General features: G+C 59.5%; 1 protein-coding gene across 5 annotated transcripts in view; it reads left to right on the top strand.

The window, feature by feature from the left end:
- The first annotated feature begins 483 nt into the window (after positions 1 to 483).
- The window catches only part of CPT1A (carnitine palmitoyltransferase 1A), a 50760-nt gene continuing 33233 nt past the window's right edge, over positions 484 to 18010 (top strand). The window contains exons 1-3 of one of the 5 annotated variants that reach the window (XM_081278961.1): positions 484 to 635; positions 14508 to 14661; positions 16519 to 16658. In XM_081278961.1, coding sequence (XP_081135087.1) covers positions 14521 to 14661; positions 16519 to 16658 — 281 coding nt within the window. In that variant the 5' untranslated portion in view covers positions 484 to 635; positions 14508 to 14520. Of the gene's footprint in view, positions 636 to 697; positions 871 to 1434; positions 1455 to 5112; positions 5420 to 8823; positions 8968 to 14507; positions 14662 to 16518; positions 16659 to 18010 lie in introns of those variants that run through there. The other 4 variants (XM_081278962.1, XM_081278965.1, XM_081278963.1 and 1 more) reach the window with 4 other exon arrangements.

The raw sequence follows: 18010 nt of genomic DNA, 5'->3' as shown, positions 1-18010 counted from the left end.
CTGCAAGGGAGGCATTTTTGGCCCCGCTGGATGAGGAGGAGCCCATAGCGTGTTGGCTCCAAGAGTGAGGTCCGAATTGGGGCTGGGCTCACTTCTCATTTATCAGCCGTGGGATCTTGGGCAAGTTAGTCATCCTTTTTCTGTTCGGACTCCTTGACTGTAAAAAGGGGTGGGAGGTAAACAGCATCAGCCCCGCAGGGGTGCCTCGAAGAGCACGCGGCAATGCCTATAAACCGCGGGCATAATAAGCCGGGCACGGCGCGAAGTGCTTTCATGTGCACGGCCCTAATGAGCTGCCCATCTGACGAGGAAGCCGAGGCTGGCGAGGCGAGGAGGCTCGTCCCGGACCCGCGCTGTTAGAGGCTGCGGTGGCGTGCTCTCGCCGGCCTCAGTTTCCTCGCCGCCCCCTCCCCTCGGCGCCTCGCCCCGACGCCACGCCCCGCCCCCGCCCAGGCCCCGCCCCCGCCCCGCCGCGCGCGGGGAGCCGCCGGCCCGCCCGCGCCGCAGCCCGGCAGCCTCAGCCAATCGGCGGCGGCCGGCGTCGGAGCGATCGGCCTCGCCCGCGGCCCTCCGCCTCCAGCGCCCGCTGGCCGCTCACTCATTCCACCGCCGCCGCGCCGCCGTCCGCCGACTCGGTAAGGCCCGGGCGCGGGCGCGCACGGGGAGGCTGCGGCGCCGCCCTGCGGGCCGCGGCGGTCTGGGCGGGGGGGCGCGCGAGGGCTGCCGGGACGCGGGCGCGGGGCCGCTGCCGGGTGGACAGGCGGGGAACCCCAGCGCGGTCCTCGGACGGCGGGGCTCGCGGAGAGCTCCATCCCGGGACGCAGCTGAGCCCCCACCTTGCGCAGTGGCTGCGGTCTAGGGTCCGCGCGGGTGGGTCTGCCCGTAGCGGGAGTGATGCTCGGCCCCTGGCACTTGGCTGGACACCTCCAGCCCGGGGCCAGTGGCGCCGCTGGCCCGTGTCTGCCGTCGCTCTGTTTCTCCAGCCCCGCGATTGGATTGGGTCTGGGGTCTGCGCGAGGGTCGGTCTGCCGGCGGCCGAGGCTAGAGAAGCAGCGGGAGGGATGCTCTGCTCCAGGGACTTGGCGGGATGCCTTTGACCCGGGGCAGAGGTGGGGCCACCAGCTCCTTTTCCCCTTCCCGACTTCTCAAATGAATTGGGTCTGGGGTCCACCCAGGGTCGGTCAGTCGGCGGGCAGGTAGAGTGCTACAGCGGGAAGGATGCCTGGCCGGGACCCTTGGCGGGTTGCCTCCACCCCCTCCCCGCATCGGTCCCCGCAGCCCCTCTCCCCGCGCCCACCCCTTCCCCGTCAGTGCAGGCCATCAGGACACGCCCTTGGCGCAGGGACTCTCCGCGCGGTGCTACGGCCGGAGTGAACGGGACGGGGTCCTCAGGTCCAGGCTGCGACGTGTGAGCGCCTCCCACCCTCCACTGTGCGTTGAGGGGTCAAGGGCAGGTGGGTGCGGAGAGGTTGCCCAAGGTCGTGCCAGGCGTGGAGGCGGCCGACCTGGGAGGGTGGGAGGCGACACGTGACCAGGGCTCTGCGAACTTGGCCCTGGAGCCCGACGGCGCGGTCGGGCCCTCGGAGCAGCCCCCTGCTCCGCACCACCGCCCGGGCAGCCAGCAGCGGGTTCCTTTCGTTTTGTTGGGGCAGGCCGAGGGTCAGCGGCTTTCTGATGTAAATCGGTGCCTGGCTTTCTTTAAACCCTAAGGCAGGGAAGAGGAGGGATGATTTTTCTATTAACCTTCACAAGAGTTAAACCTTACAAGTAATTACTGGATTAAATACAGAACAAACTTAATATTCCCAGCTCCAGGCAGGGAATATTAAGTTTGTTCTGTATTTAAGGGAAAGTAGTAACTTTGTTAAGTTACCAAACAAAATGAAAATGAATTCAACCTTTTGAAACGTGTATTTTGTTACACCATTTTCTTCCACGGGCGTCTGGTTTCTGGTCATTCCAGATATTCAAGCATGTTTATTTCCGTCAAAGCCACAAGCTAAGTGAATTTAAAAAAAAAAAAAAAAGGCTGAATAGCACTGGCCTTCCCACTGTGCCAGCAACATCCACCTTTCCAAATTATCGGAAGACCAGCTGCCTGAGTAAGGAAGTCAGAAACGTGAGCCACTGTGCGGGTGAGGATGCTGTGGTGGAGGCCAGCGGCTAGGTTAAGGGGGTCTGGGCACCATCAGCATTCAGACTTGGTTCTTTGGGTTGGTTTTGCCTTAATACCAGGAGCCAGTGGGCTCTTTTTCACATGTAAATTGCTGTTTCTTTCCTACAAAGCATGGCTGGACTTGATTTTGCACTTGAACTCCATCTTACAGACGCTGGAACCACACGGGGCCAGGTTTTAGGAGCGCACATACTTTGTGTTAAAGTGGCGGCTATTGGCATCATGCACAGGCCCCGGAAAACAAGCCACTTAACCTGGAGATGAAGGGAATTAAACCAGCGTCCCTTCCGCTGCTGCTGCTGCTGCTCTCTTGGCCGTGGCCCCAGACCAGTGGTCACCGAGCGGTCAGAACTGGGTCTGCAGGGAGTCTTGGGGCACTGGCCAGCGCTTACCCAATACTGGCCCCGTGCTCATTCATAAAAACACCGTTAAGTTTTTCTTGGGCTTCGCAGTGAACCCCTTTCAGACCTGCTCTGGGCTTGTGTGGGCACAGTGCCAGGTGGCTGGTTTGCTGGATGCCGCATCCGACAAACGGAGCTCGTAACTGTCCCGGGGCTGAACACGGCAGGGCTCGGCCTACCCCCGGAGAGGTGCATTGCATTTCGCGTGCTGTCGCTGGGATGGCAGCGGCCACCCGCGCCTGGCTCCGGAAGATCTCCGTGGGCATGGCCGGTGGAACCGGATCTGAGCGCCGGGACGCGCCAGTCCGGGGGCGGGGCTCCGGATAACCTTTCCCCTACTTTTCTCAGTCGTCACGTGACGCCTGCCCGCGGGTGGGGGAAGGGGCGTGGCTTGGAAGCCGCAGTTGCTGGCGGTGCCCTTCCGAGGACGAGGACGAGGACGCGCTCCAGGCGCTCTAATGAACATCTTGCGGGAATCTAAGGGCGGTGGGAAGGTGGCGCCTTGGGAGGCAGAAACGGTGCCTGATCAGGCCCAGGGCGCTTTGCACTTTGATCGTTTGCATTTTTTGCTTTTGCTGGAAAACTGTTTAGTCACTCTGCATGGTTATTATTGGCAGTCCAGAGTTCTGTGGTTGGTGGAAGCCTGAACTTCCCGGAAGAATTGGTGCTTTAAGAATAAAATGGTGATTCCAAGGTGAAATGTTTAAGTGTCGCGCGCATCAAATCCCAGCTACTCCAGAGGCTGAGGCTGGAGGCTTTCTTGAGCCCAGGATTCAGGACCAGCCTGGGCAACAGAGCCAGACCCCCTTCCCCCCAAAAAATAAAGAAAAGAAAGGAGGGGGCGTACTTGAGAAGTGGAGCACTGCTTAGTTAGCATGCACGAGGCTTGGAAAAGAAAGATCATCTCAGGCTTGAATCAGGCTTCAGGCCTCAACCGTCTTAGGCTGGTTTATGCCAGCCTTGATCTTTTCTTGCAATGATTTTTTTTGTTTTTAAAATAAGCAATACAGGCACGCGATGCAAAGTTAGAAAGGCCCAATTGGGAATAGAGTGCGAGTAGCCCCTCAGTGCAGTGCCCAGATGTCCAGCATTAACATGCTCTTTGATACAGAAATTGTCTAGACAATTTGGTTTTAAAAATATCTGTTACCTAATGCAAGTAGGGAATTTGTTCCACTTGTTTATTTCAAATATTTGTTGCTGTTTGTAACCTTCAACTTTAACCCTGTACAAATATTGAGTGGACACTGGGTTCCCACAGGCTGACGCCAGCATGCCCTGTTTGGGTAACGCGGCAGACCCAGTTCTGAGCAATGTCCACCTTTGCCTTTCTTTCTGTGTGGGTTGTGTTTACGTCCAGGAATGTTTTTGAAAGTTAATAATGAAGTCGACTGCCGTGACCCAAGTGTCCCCCTCACTGGGGTGATTGCCATCTTGGCAGTCTGGTTCCCTGAGAATCATAGGACAGGGAGCTCCTTAGGTAACAAGGAGAGGAGTGGGACATACTCCTGATGCTGGGGGTTTATGGTACCCGTTCCTGGATCCTGAGGGTTATCTTGGAGCCTCTCTGTCCCCTGACCCCCAACCTGTGGTTGGGACTTAAGTCCTGCTCCTCCTGCACACCCGCTGTCCTCGGTGTTTCCCTGACCCAGGGCAGGCCTGCAGGCCTTTGTCGAGGAAGGACGAATGTCGGTGCTCCCTTTCTCCCCAGGGTGCTGCAGCCTCCCAACATCATGGGGCTCCTTTGGGGGCATCGTGAGTTCTGTTTGCACCCCTGGAAGTTCCTGAGAGGGCACCTTCCTTCATGTGGTCAGGACTTCTGGACCTGAGACCACCAAGGCGCCAGCTCTGCAGTGACCCTCTGCTCCCAAGGGCTGGCTTCCTCTGGGCTCTGGGGCTCTCGGGCAGTTGCTTCATGCAGAACATTCTGGGCCATGAGTGCCACAAGGACGGGGGCATTGGGCGACCCCTCTCTTTAGAATACCTCGCCCCAAACTAAAAAGGCAACACATGGGTTAAGGTAAACACAGAGGAACCTTAATTTTAAGACATAATCACATGCCGTGACTCAAACTTTGGCTTTTTATGAAATTATCATTCTTTCGTGTAAAGAATCACCTCTAATTTTCCAAGTGTTAGCTTCTTTAGTGTCCTGAAGAAGTCCCACTCCCCAGAGGTTTGCATTTTCTCCTCCTCGCCACGCACACCCCGTAGGACTCTGGGGACCGTGAAGGTGTGCTGGAAGAAATCGACTAACAGCTGGCAGCGGGGTGTCCACGTGAGAATAGGGGCCGTGGCGGCCAGTGTGGCAGGGAGGTCTGGCCCTGGGTGGGAGCTGCCAGCAGGTTCTGAGGGCTGTGGGCAACCCGCAGCCCCCACTGGAAAGGTGCTGCGCATGTTCTTTTTTTATTTTTTTTTAAGAGAGAGTGAGAGAGGAGAGAGAGAGAGAGAGAGAGAATTTTTAATATTTATTTTTAGTTCTCGGCGGACACAACATCTTTGTTGGTATGTGGTGCTGAGGATCGAACCCAGGCCGCACGCATGCCAGGCGAGCGTGCTACCACTTGAGCCACATCCCCAGCCCCGATGCGCATGTTCTTGCGTGGAAGACCTGATGCACGTGGGCGGGTGCGCGGCCCTCTTGTGGTTCTGTGTGATGGGGTGCTGGGCTCACCTGGTGTGCCAGGGACGGTGGCCGAGAGCAGATGACATCTGTGCAAGATCCTGTGTCTGAGGAAGTGGTAGAGCTGGAGTTCCAACCCAGATCTGTGCTGTCCCTCCCTGTCCTGCACTGCTCCAGATCACTGGCAGCCGGGGGACGCCCAGCACACACCAGACTCAGGTAACTGCAGATCAGAGGGAGCTCCGGGGCCTTGGTTCCTCATCTAAGGGTCAGTGAGTTCTAGGAGGCTCCAGGGAGAGACCAGACGTGGAAACAGTCTGTGCATGTGAACGATTGGGGAGCCCCTCCTGAGCGGGGCTGCGCTGCACAGTGGCGTGAAAGCCATACACTTGAGTAGAAGCTGCACTTGGCATTGAGTTTGGATCTCCTCCTGGGCTAGTGATGGGTGGTACAGTGCCTGCCGTCCTGGCAGTGGCAGGGGGGCGGCCAGCAGCACGGGTTCCGCACGGTTCCCTCTTGCAGAACTTTCAACCTGCCGTGGGCTTGTTGGGCACCCCCCAACCCAGTAAATTGGAGCCTCCATAAATACAGATCCTGGCAACCAGCCTTGGGTCTGTTGGTGGGTGTTATGGACACAATTGTGTTCTGCTCTCAGTTACACCTTGTATGCAAAGGTGAGGAGTTTGTGTATGAAATCATCCTTGTAGCTTTAGGGACATTTGTGAGAACAATATCCTGGTAGAGAGGTTTGGGATCTCTCTCCTTTTTTTTTTTTTTAAACTGGGGATTGAACCCCAGAGACACTCTACCATTGAGCTACAGCTTCAGCCTTTTCTTCAATTTTAATTCTGACCCAGCCTTGTGAGGTTACCGAAGCTGCCTTGAACTTGCAATCCTCCTGCCTCAGCCTCCCCGGTCCCTGGGGTCACAGCCATGGCTGGTGCACCTGGCTTGGTGTTTTATAGAAGTGTGGTCCTGCGTGGCTTCCCCTCATTCTTTTTTGCTAAGATCCCATTTCTCTGTATTTATTTGATTGACCACTTCCTGCTGCTGTGCGTGTCCTATTGAGGAGCACTGAACTTGAGTCTGCCTTATTTCTGTAGTCCCCGGGTAGGTGGGAGCTGTGTTGCTTCTGAGAGCTGTTGACAAAACCGTGAGGATGTATCTTCTCACATGGACTGACCCCTCCTATTGACCCTGTCAACGTGAAGGTGCAGGTGCAGGTACTTCCTGTCTCTGCAGGAAGTCCACTGTAGGAAGTTCACGGAGGGTCAGTTTAAATAATGCAAATGTTGGATGCTCAGTCATGGAACTTTGTAAGGGAAGCTCCTTGGTGTGGTTCAGATGTGGCTTGTCCCCACCAAATCTCATATTGAAATGTGGCCTGTGTAGCTATGTTTGGACATGGGGCCTTCGAGAGCACGTTAGCCTCTCTCATTCCACTGGATTAGTTTTCACCAGAGTGGATTGTTATAAAGGGGTCAGTTCCTTTGTCCCCTCCCTCTTTTCTGCATGTGCCCACCCGCCACTCTCACAACCCTCCCACCAATGAGATGCCATCCGCCCTCATTCGTGGCAGCAGGAGACCCACGCAGTCAGATTAGGCTACCTGATCTCAAATTTCCCAGCCTCCACAATTGTGAGTCAAATAAACCTCTTTACAAATTATCCAGTCTCAGGTATTCTGTCATAGCCACAGAAAACAGACCGAGACATTTTCACCTCTTTTACCTGAGACCCACTCAAAGACATCAGGTGAGTTTTGAGTCTCACATCCTTGTTCCCAAGGCGTGTCCGTCAGATGTGGGAAGGGGTGTTTCTGTGTGTGCACTCACTTACTGAAGAAGTACAAGATCACTGAGACACACAAATGTATGTGAGGAAGGATACTCTTGGGAGTGCGCAGGGTGTGTTCCCTCCCGTACCAGCCGGCAGGAGCCGGGGGTTTATTTTTCCTCCCATCATTTCTGGTTCTTCTCTGCTCCCTACTTCAGAAGAGGCCTGGCCCTTGCTGCACAGCCATGCCCGTCCTGGGACAACCCTGGGCAGGCGTTAGCTTTACAGAGCGATCCTGGCCCTTTCCACGCATCTCTGGGTAGCAGTGCAGTGGCCAGCCTGAGTTGCGGGGCCAGGGGGGGGTGTCGTGCCTGGCATGGGTGTGCCTTCTCCCCTGAGCCTCCCCCCCAGCAGGGAGCCCTGGGCCACCTTCACTGTGGGGGATGTGGGGGTTGTGCCTAGGTAGCCGCCCTGCCGCCTGCTGCAGCTTCCTCCCCGGAGGCAGGCAGGCAGGCCTGTCCCTGGGCCCAGCTGGCGGCCACCCTGTGGCTGACCTTTCCTGGGGGATGCCCAGCACGTTGTTCACTGCTGGCCAAGGTAGGTGACGGGCTACTGGGCTTCAGTGGAGGGCAGAGCTCCGTCCGTGTGCCCAGGAGTTACACAATCCTAGAGGGGAAAGCGGGACACGGGCATCGCTGCGGAGCTGGCGCGGAGGTGTCTGATGTCACTGTAGTTTTACTGGCGTCTGTGATGCATCCTTCTGGTTACAGGGGTGACCTGGTTCCACAAGTGTTGTGACTTCAGGAATCTCAATAGATCTGCGTAGCAGCCCCTTCTCGACCTCGGTAGGTAGGAGCATGCCCGTCGCGGGTGATCCTCTGTTCTGCTGCGTGCTGGCTGTGATCCTGGGCACGTTTCTGACATTTAAACCTCCGACTTTCTCATTACCCAGTGGGTGACACTAGTAATCATTGCCTAGGCTTCTAGGGAGTGTTGCAGGTCAATATATTAATAAAAAATATGCCATTGTCCAGCATGTGCCAGGTAGTTTGGTAAAATGAAGTGTCTGGGGTTTTTTTGTTTTTATTTTCAGTCCCGGGAATTGAACCCAGGCCTCATGCATGCTATAGAACTCTGCCACTTAGTTAAATACCCAGTCCCCACTTTAAAATATTCTTTAAATTTTGAGACAGGATCTCACTATTTTATGGAGGCTGGCCTCGGCTTATAATCCTCCTGCCTCAGCCTCCCAGAGGCTGGGATTGCCGGTGTGCACCATCACACCCTCCTATATATTCTATTTTTGTTGTTAAAAGCACAAAAACAGATCTGTGCCCCCTGTGTAGGCCTCCCTCCTCCTACCTGTTTTTCCCTCTACCTCCCCACCCACCTGTCCACATTGTGTGCTGACTGCCAGGCTGTGTTGAAACACTTTGTCAAGCATGGAATTTACGCACATAATTTGGTTGCTGTAAAGACCATTTTCTTGGAAGCCTGTTGTCCTGTAGCGGGTTTGTGTTTGATTTACGAGACCCAGGCCGTTTCCACACACCGGTTCTCCTGGCAGGCACTGTGCCTCATGTTGCCCTTCCTCTCCTTTCCACCAGGGCCTTCAAGGATGGCAGCGGCCACTCTGAGGGACTAGGTCTCCGCCTACAGGACAGGGGCCTGGCATGAGGGTGGCGGGTGCCCACATGGCCAGTGTCAGGATTCGCGGCCTTGGCTCCCGAGGGAAGAGGCCCCTGTGAAGAGGAATCCAGCGGCCACGTTCCAACAGCAAAGTGCCCAGCTGTTTGTTGGCTGTGGCTCAGGCAGGCGGCAGGCGGGGACGTGAGGGTGCAGGCAGTGTTGCTGGAGCGGAGCAGGACGTGTCCCAGGTCCTCGTGGCTTGGTTCAGAGAAGGAGCAAGCGTGGCATTCTGGAGAAGCTCCTGGGAGGTTGAACTCCCGAGTGGCCAGCCGTGACTTGCAGGACTCTTGCGCTTTGGGAAGGTGGGTTGGGGGCGGCCAGGGCAGGTCCCAGGAGTCGTCAGCTGGGTTGGGGAAAGGGGAACGGCAGCAGGAACAGGGTGGTGACCCCGGGGCCTGGCGAGGTGGAGGTGGCCAGGAGCCTGGCTTGGGGAGTGTGGGGGATACCCTGGAGCCTGTACCCCTGGGCTGGAGAGGTGAAGTTTTAAAGTCGTGAAAAGTAGGTCACGTTCTCGGCCCGGCGTCTTATTTTGCATCTTGGCGGTACTCTGGGAGCCGATTACTGTAAGGTGCTTAAGGCTCTGTGTGGACCTCAAGGTGAGTCTCTCCCTGAGGCTGCTGTAAGGCACGGAGGGGCCCGGGGGTCGGAGGGCGCCCAGGTGGGTTCCAGGCATGGAGGGTGAGAGCCCCTGCTCAGGTGGGGTTCTGGGTGGGCGGACCCCTCTGTGCAGCCTCCCGGGGTGCGTGTCCATGGAGGGACTGAGGGGCAGAGGCGAAAGCCAGGCCCAGGAGTCGCCTGAGTCTCAGAAATGGCTGTGGCCCTGCAGTGAGCACAGGCCCTTCTGCACCCCCCGCGCCAGGCCCCGCGGCGGAGGGAGGGGTTTCTGCCTCTGGCCTGTCGGACGCATTTCTGACTTTCCCAGCAGCTGGTGGTCACTGTCACAGCACCCACTGCTGGTTTCATCCTGAGCCAGTCTGAGGACACAGGGCGAGAAGTGGCCTTGTGTCAGGAACAGTCCCTGGGGGCCCTCCCTGTGCTACCTGCCAGGCCTGCCTCTGGGGAGGGGCAGCCAGCCTGTTTGCCCAGAGGGTGCGTCGCGATGGCTCTGTCCCTGGTTTGGAATTCCAGTCCAAGGGCTAGAATATTTCTGGAAGCGTTGCTCAAGGATTGGAGGGCACAGGTGAAGGGCAGCGAGAGGTCAGGCCTCGCCGGCCTCTCTGTGTGGTTCTTTCTCAGTTTTGTTTCCAGTGTTTATTTGTTCTTGCCGGTGGCCGTCCTTGAACTTGGAGTGCAGGTGTATTCTCTGCCACCCGGCTGGATCCCGTGGTCATGCTGAAACCTTGTCCCCAGGACACTGCCTCTCTCCACGCTGGGCCCAGTGTCTCAGAACTGGGGACTGCAAACGGCTGTCCCTGGGGGTGACGCACACTGCTGTGGGCAGGTCTTCTGGGAAGTCCTGGAGGCTGGACCCCGGCTGTGCCAGCTGGTGTGGGGCGCGGGGCACAGGGCCCCGGGGGGCGGGCATCATGCCTCCCGTCTCGGGAGGGTCCGGTGCCTGGATTCAGCGCACATGGAGAGTGGGCAGGGGCAGGTTGGCTGCCCTGGTGAGGCAGGTGCCGCTGCCGGTCAGTGGGAGGAAAGCCGGGAGGGCGCAGACCTGTGGGAGGGGCGGTCAGTTTTCAGTCTTGCTGCCTCCTGGGGACTCCGGCTCCAGCACCATGAGCTGGTGAGGGTGGCCCTGTCTGTGTGTCTGGTGACCTCAGCCAGCAGGAAGGAGAAAGTGGGGCTCCTCTCGCCCCGACCACCCAAGTGCCCCGGGAGGTGGGGCCTGGCAGGGCCCCCCAGCGCCAGGAGGAGGTGGCGGAGGTCCTGCCGTGTGCTCTCTGAAGCCCTGGGAGCTGCAGCCTCGGGCACCGAGGGATGAGGCAGCGGCCAGCCGGTACAGGTGGCCAGCATCCAAACACAGCTGGCCTGCCTGAGGGAGCCGCCGGGCTGCCGTCCCCGAGGGCCCTTCTCTTCGCTGTGCTGACACGGAGCCAGGGCCACGGTGCTAGCCTGGGCATGGTGTGGCTGGGACTCAGGGAGGGCCTGCACTGGTGCCCTTGGCCTCCTGCCTTGCCGAAAGGTGGCCGGAGGCGGGCAGGGGAGGGACCTACAGGCAGGTCACACAGGGACGACCTGTTCCCAGGCCCCGCAGCCAGGGGAGAGGCGCGCACTGCAGACAGGAGAGGGAGGCAGCGAGGGACAGGCAGGTGGCTGACCCGTGGCCCCGGGAGGTGAGCCGGCAGCCTGGGGGGCTGAGCCGGGGACACTGGCAGGTGGGCCTGGCTTCAGCGAGGGCGCTGAGGGCGATGGTCTGGTCACAGGAAGCTGGACCCTGGGCAGAGCAGAGGGGGCAGACGGGGTGGGGGCACCATCCCTTTTTCTGGGCCCCGTCCCGCAGATAAGGATAATGCTCCTCCACACACAGGTCACTTGCCAGCTCCTTGTTTGTGAAGCTAAAAGGTGAAAACACCCCTGGGGAGGGACGGGCACTCTGGATTCTGCAGGGCCAGAGCCGTGTGGACTGTCACAGGGCCACCTCCGGACACAGGCAGGCTCGGGGACACGAGTGTGTGCCACAGGTGGGCCACACACATGGGCATGTGCACAGGCAGAGGGGGTGGGGAGCCCGGATGCTCAGTGTGCCAGGGGAAGACGCGCCCACACGTGGGTGTCGGGCGGTGTCGTTGGGAATTTGGCCGTGGGCATCTTGACGGGGACAGCAGGACACCCTTCTGCTGGCTCCAGGAGGGGTGTGGAGGAGCCTCTCTGCTGCCCTGTGTGTGCGGTCCCTTGAGCATTCAGGACAGACTGCTGCAGAGCCCACGGCCGTCTAGGGCCCCGGGAGCCTCCCCGAGGTCCTTGCCTCCCCAAGTCAGGACTAGCTTCCTCCCGCCTCACCCCACCCACCCAGCGCTGCCCCGCCTGGTGCCCTGGTGCCCGCCTGGCCTAGTCTGTGGGGGCAGGTCTCTTCAGCAGCCCAGGTCTGGACGCTGAGGCCGGCACATGGGGCTGCTGGTCCCTTAGCTTGAGGGCCCGTTGGCTCGCAGTGTTTCAGAGAGCCAGTGGGGGGCAGGCTGGCCTTCCGTTGGCAGCGATGCCCAGAGCCCGAAACCAGCCCGCTGACCATCCTTTCTCAGGGTTTTCCCATGCCAAGCCCTCTGCCCTGTAGGGCCTGGGGGGCACTGGGGAGCAGGAGGGTGGCGTTAGGTGGGTCCTGGCCCCTGTGTGTCTGAGGAGGAAGCCCCTGGGTCCCTTTGACTTTGCAAAGCTGTGTCATATGTCACTGTGCCTGCTGTGTCTGGGCCACTCTGCCCTCCCACCCACCCACTGTGGTTGGGCTGGGCTCTCCACAGGAGGCAGTGTGACCATCATAAATGACTTAAAGCACTGGGTGTGACAAGGGTGGAGGGGAGGGCGGGGTTGGCACTCAGTAGATTTGCACATGGAAGTGGGTGTGTTGGCACACGCCTGTGGTCCCGGTGACTGGCAGTGGGGGTTGAGGCAGGTGGATTGGCAAGTTCAAGGCCAACCTGGGCTACGAAATGAGACCCTGTCTCAAAACGAGAGGGCTGGGGACACAGCTCAATGCCCGTGTCACCAAGAAAAAGAGGGTATGGCTTCGCAGTTGGCCGGGCTACGGGAGCTTGTGTCACGCCTGCTGAGTGGCACTCAGTGTGTCAGGTGCCGTGCAGATTGCTCCAGGCCGAGGTGGGGCCACGTGCATGCGGCTCTGCCAGCTTGCTCTTCCCAGGAGACAGAGGTCCAGAGGGTCTGGTTCCCAGGTGTGTCTTCCACCCTGGCCTCATTGCCAGATGCACCTGTGTCCTGGGATTTCTGCCCAGCGGCCCCTGGTGACACTTCAGACTCTGTCCACACTGAGCCCCTTTCCTGCTGGGGAGGAGACTGCCACGCCGTGGCTGGAGCTAAGGCCCTGGGGTGTGTCCCTGGGGTGCATCTCAGCACGCCCAGCCCAGCTGCCTCGAAGCTGAAGGCAGCCTAGTGGGTCCTCTCCCAACTGCCACCACCCAAGGCCAGGCCGTCTGCCCTCCCCTGTGCAAGACGGCCTCAGTGTCTGTTGGCCTCCCCTCCCCTCTGCCTCCTCGCTCCTTATGGTGGCTGGGGGTCTCCAGAGCAGACATGGGAGCAGATGCCCCTCCTGGAAGCCCCTGCACAGAACCCAGCTGCCTCCAGGAGCTGTGCCTCCTGTCCCTGCTCACTGGCCACAGGTGGGCCACCTGCCTTTGGTCCTGAGGGGCTCCTGGGCGTCAGGGGCTCCTGGGAGTCCTGCCGGCACCCGCTTTCCTCCCTGCACCCCAGTGCTCCCAGGCATTACTTGCTTGATCATTCCTTGCTGCTCTTGCCTGGGGGGTACTTCTGCTGGGGTCTGGGCCCCTCGTACTGCCTGCGGGAGGCCAGCGGATCCTTGCTGAATGAACGAGCCGGGGCCTCTCCAGCGCTTGCTGATGTGGAGTCTTTTCTGTGTTCTGATGGCTGAAGTCTAAGCCCACTGGACCTCTGTGGCCACCTGTTGGTTTTGGTAGGTCCTCCTGGTGGCCTTTGGCAGGCCTCGGCGGGCTCAGCTGGCACCAGCGGTCACCAACGAGGGTGCACACACACACACCCAGTGTAGATCTCACTGTGGCTCTTGATAATTTTCTCCTTTTACCTTTTTTTTTAAAATCCATTTAGTGCTTTGTGGTGTACAGCTTGGGGGGAGATGGGGAGGCCACACACCCTCAGAAGTGGGGTAGCAGGAGCGGGTTGGGCCTGCCAGGGGACATGAGGGAAGAGGTGATGCTTCTGGGTGTGCTGAGCAGGCAGGATGGCAGTCGGAGATGACTGCAGGAGTGAGGGCAGCTGACCATGGGTTCCTTCCCTCTCACCCTGTCTTTTGGGGATAGGGTGCTGGGGCTAGAGCCCAGTGCCTCATGCATGCTGGACAAGTGCTCTGCCACCGAGCCACATCCCCAGCCCTTTTATTTTGAGATGATCTCTAGCTAAATTGCCCAGGGTGGCCTTGATTTTGGGATCCTCCTGCCTCGGCCTCCAGAGTTGGAGTCACTAGGATTGCAGGCGTGCGTCACTGTACCTGGCCCACCGTGGACTTCTGAGAGTCCTTCCTTAGGCCACCAGGGAAGCTAGTGGAGCAGTGCAGGTCTGGGACAGAGTGCTTCCTGATGAGAGGCAGAGAGGAAGAGGAGGAGGAGGAGGAGGAGGAGGAGGAGGAGGAGGCAGAGGAGGAGGAGGAGGCAGAGGAGGAGGAGGAGGCGGAGGAGGAGGAGAAGGAGGCCCGCTCCGTCCTGTGGCATGTGGCACGTGTTTTGGGGGATTCTGAGAGTGATCCCCACGGAGTCCTTGGGTGCTGTCCGGGAGCTGGGGTGGTTTCTCAGAACAGGACAAAGGCATTTGGTACTGGATTGTGTCCCTGCCTGAAGACCAGGGCGCAAGGCCGCTGTGGCCGTACTTGTGGGTGCTCGGTGCGTTCCGGCTGCCTCCGGGGCTGGAGAGTGCCTGTTCCTGCCATGGCTTCCTGTGTCTGCCGGCTGGGCTGGCGTGCTGGCGGGGGCGAGGTTCCCTGGGATGGTCAGGGCACAGGGGCACCGGGACACTGCCGTCATCTTGGGCCTCTCAGTGAAGGCCACGACTGTACCGTGCTGGTCGCACGATGGTGTCACGGGTGGGGACATGAAAAGCGTGAAGTCCGTTAGGCGGGGAGGAGGGACATCAGCACTGTCCCCTAACGCGGGGGCTCTCCCGGCCTCTGGTAACGTGCTCCACTGTGTTTCCCGTCCTCCAGGTAACCTCCAGACATGGCAGAGGCTCACCAAGCTGTGGCCTTCCAGTTCACCGTCACTCCCGACGGGATCGACCTCCGCCTGAGCCATGAAGCCCTTAAACAAATCTGTCTCTCGGGACTCCACTCCTGGAAGAAGAAGTTCATCCGATTCAAGGTTTCCGATATTTAAGTTCTCTTGACACCTTCTGTCCGCATGCCAGTGGAGAACCACTGTTTCAGACGGGTGGTCCGCACTGGATTCCTGTCCCTGGAGTCCCCGCACAGCTATATGAGTGGACTGAGTTCTTGGCCACATTCTGAGAGGCAGGGAGAGCCCAGCGGCTCACTGGAGGGCAGGTGGGGCAGCCGGCTCAGAGGGGAGTGGCTGGCCCAACACAGCAGCCCAAGCCAAGACTGGGACACACGTCTGTCCCCTGCTCTGAGGCGGAATCCTGTGTGTCTTGTTGGGAAAAGGTCTTTCCAAACTGCAGTGAGTTGAGTAGCTGGCCTTGCTGATGAGGGGTCCTCATGGGATTCCAGCCCAGTTCAGGCCACGTGTCCTCAGCCACGGTGATCCAAACAAGTAGGAACTTAGTCCTTTTAAAGTAGGGGTCTTGATTTTTTTATTTTTTGCTTTTTCTTTTTTGCGGTGTGCGGTTGGAACCCGGGCCTTGAGCACGTCAGGCAAGCGCTCTGCCGCTGAGCCACACTCCCAGCCCAATGTTAGTTCACGTATTAAAGGTCCCAGCGGGAATCAACGTGTATTCAAACACATTCAGGCTACGACATGGAGCCGGGAGGGAGCCCAGCCCTGCCCCCCCCAGCGTGGCTTCCTGGCGTCCTTCTGTGAGGGGGCTCTTGGGAGACCCCCTGAGCTAGAGCAGGGGGCAGCCAGTGAGCCCCTGGAGCCAGCCCTGCTGCACGGGTGTCCCTGGGCTCCAGGTGGCCTGGCGGTGCTCCACCCAGCACCGCGGAGGTGGGGGGGCCGCCTGTGGGAGCAGCCAAGTTTGGCCCACTGATTCTTTTATATATGTATTTTTAGTTGTAGATGGGCCCAATACCTTTATTTTATTTGTTATTTTTACGTGGTGCACTATTCTTGCTGAGAGCGGCAAGAGTGGTACAGGTTCAGCCACGTAGGATACACCCTGCGGACGGGCCAGCTTCTGCACCAGGGGCCACCAGGGCCGCCAGGGCTGCGCCAGGCGCAGACCTCGGTGTAGATCTGGGGCTGGGCAGACCTGGTGAAGAGGAGGCGTTTTATTCTAGCACCTTCCTCGTCTGGGCAGTTGTAGGTCAATGCTGCTGACCTTTGGGGGTGCCTGTGCCTTCTGAGCAAGTTGAGACCGTGCTGGGAGTTTGACCTTGTTCTCTGGGTCAAACCAACGCCTTCCTAAGAGGCTTTGTTGTGGGGTGGTTCCTGAGGTGCTGGGATGGAATCCTGGGCCTCGTGCTTGTAGGCAAGTGCTGTGCCACCGAGAGACCCTGCTGCCGGAGAACGTCTCTCAACTGCTCCCCGAGTGTTCCAGGAGCCCTCGCTCCACGTGGGGCCCCTGCTGCTGCTCCTGGTTTCTCGGGGTCGACATTTCGCCAGTTTTATTTCAGGGGATCCTTTCCCCTCAACGCCGCCTTCTGTCCCATGTGGAGCGAGGGCTCCTGGAACACTCGGGGAGCAGTGCAGGGTGGTTTTGCCGCTGGGGTTCGGGCATCCTGGGCAGTAGCAGGTTGGGGTAGGACCTCACGGTGGCCCAGGGATGTCCCTCACCAGCCGTGAGCCAGACTGGGAGGAACCTGGCATCTGTATGGTGAGCTAGTGCCTGGGACGATGGGTGTCCTGGGTCCCTCTTGGGGACTGTGACAGGGAAGGTTCTGGCTGGAAAGTTGAGGAAGACTGGACGCGGGGGGGAGCAGCTGTGACTGACGGGCTAGCGCTAGGGCGCCCGGGTGCCCACGTCCTCCCGAGTGCCCGGCGTCCGGGGTGCAGTGGTGGTGGCCCTGGAGGGCGTGGCTCACGGCTGGCCTGTCTGTCTAGAACGGCATCATCACCGGCGTGTTCCCCGCGAGCCCCTCCAGTTGGCTCATCGTGGTGGTGGGCGTGATGTCCTCCACGTACCTCAAAGTGGACCCCTCCCTGGGGATGATCGCAAGAATCAACCGGACCCTGGACACCACGTGAGTGACCCTGCCCCATCTCCAGCCGTCCGGAAGGCTGCTTTCCTACTGTCCACGTTCCTTGTCCCTTCGGATGCAGTGACCGTCACTGCTCCGCGGGAGGGAAGCTCGCAGCTTGGCTTCTCCCACTTCCTGGGCTGGAGTGGAGGTTCCCCTGGGGCTGGGGACCTTGTGGCCTTTCCTCTGCAGACCAGGGTGGGAAGAGTGGTGAGGGCCGGTCCCTGCTGGAGGTGTCTGTCTGCCTGAGGCCCCTCAGTGGCCGTGCACGTGGCCCACAGCGTCCTCACAGGGAGTTTCTGCCCAGGGCTGGTTCCAGCGTGGCCACGTCTGCACATTTGTGGTCAGCGCAGCCCAGGTTCGAGGTTCCTGCGCTGACTGCCATGGGGCACTTGGGGCACCTCGGCTCCCTTAGCTCCCTCTGGAGTGGCTTAGCGCCCCCCGGGAAGCCCCCGCCAGGCCTAGACTTGGAGTCAGATTTTTCTAGGCGCTTGGAAACAGGCCCTGCTCCACCAAGAAATAAGACCCAGGCTGGTGTGTGAGTCAGTAATTTTCTTGAAAAAGTCCCTCGGTCCCCAGGGTCTCCTGCAGCCACATTCCACACACATCTCTTCTTCCTTCTGTGGTGCTGGGGATGGAACCCAGGGCCTCACATGTGGGTGCTGGGGCCCGAACCCAGGGCCTCACACATGCTGGGCAGGTGCTGACCCCTGAGCCGCAGCCCAGCCCTTGCACGCATTTCTCAGCCACCTGTGGTGTCTGTTGTGTGCCCAGTTCCCAACAGGATCCTGACCCCACACGGGGTCTTCAGGTCAGACCCTGTGCTACAGTGACCTCTCATTAGGGTCCCCTGCTACCCACAAGGAAATACTCAGAGATGCAGGGTGCCCTCAGGGGTCAGGGAAGGAGGTAGTGTGTGGGGTCCCTGGGATCCAGACCCAGCTCTGCCTAGTTCTGAATCTGTGCCTCCTTCCGCATCCCTCAGAGCCCTTCCCTTCCCACCAGAACCTTCCAAGAGACAAACCACAATCCAATCAGCTGCCTCAGTGACGTCCACCTGCTCAGATGCAGAACACCTGGGCTTCGGCCCCTGGTGGCCTGGTGCCTGGCACCCGAGCACCTGAACGCACGTCTTTGTTCTCTGGTTTGAAAGCCCTGCGGTGTCAGGAAGGGTCCCTGGCTGTCCCCCACCAGGAGTTCCATTCGGCCGGTGACCAGAGGAGTAATGACCCAGGTCCTCCTGGGGCCCGGGCCTCCTCTTTGGGCCAGCAGCACGTGCGGAAGTGCAGCGCCCGTGGCGGGTGGGAGGCGGGCCACGCTGAAGCAGAGCTCTGGGTCTCCTTCATGGTCTCCCC

The sequence above is a fragment of the Spermophilus citellus genome (assembly GCF_964194105.1).
Source record: "Spermophilus citellus genome assembly, chromosome: 2".
NCBI lineage: Eukaryota > Metazoa > Chordata > Mammalia > Rodentia > Sciuridae > Spermophilus > Spermophilus citellus.
The sequence above is the reverse complement of the archived record's forward strand: the minus strand, read 5'-3'. Positions and strand labels throughout refer to the sequence as shown.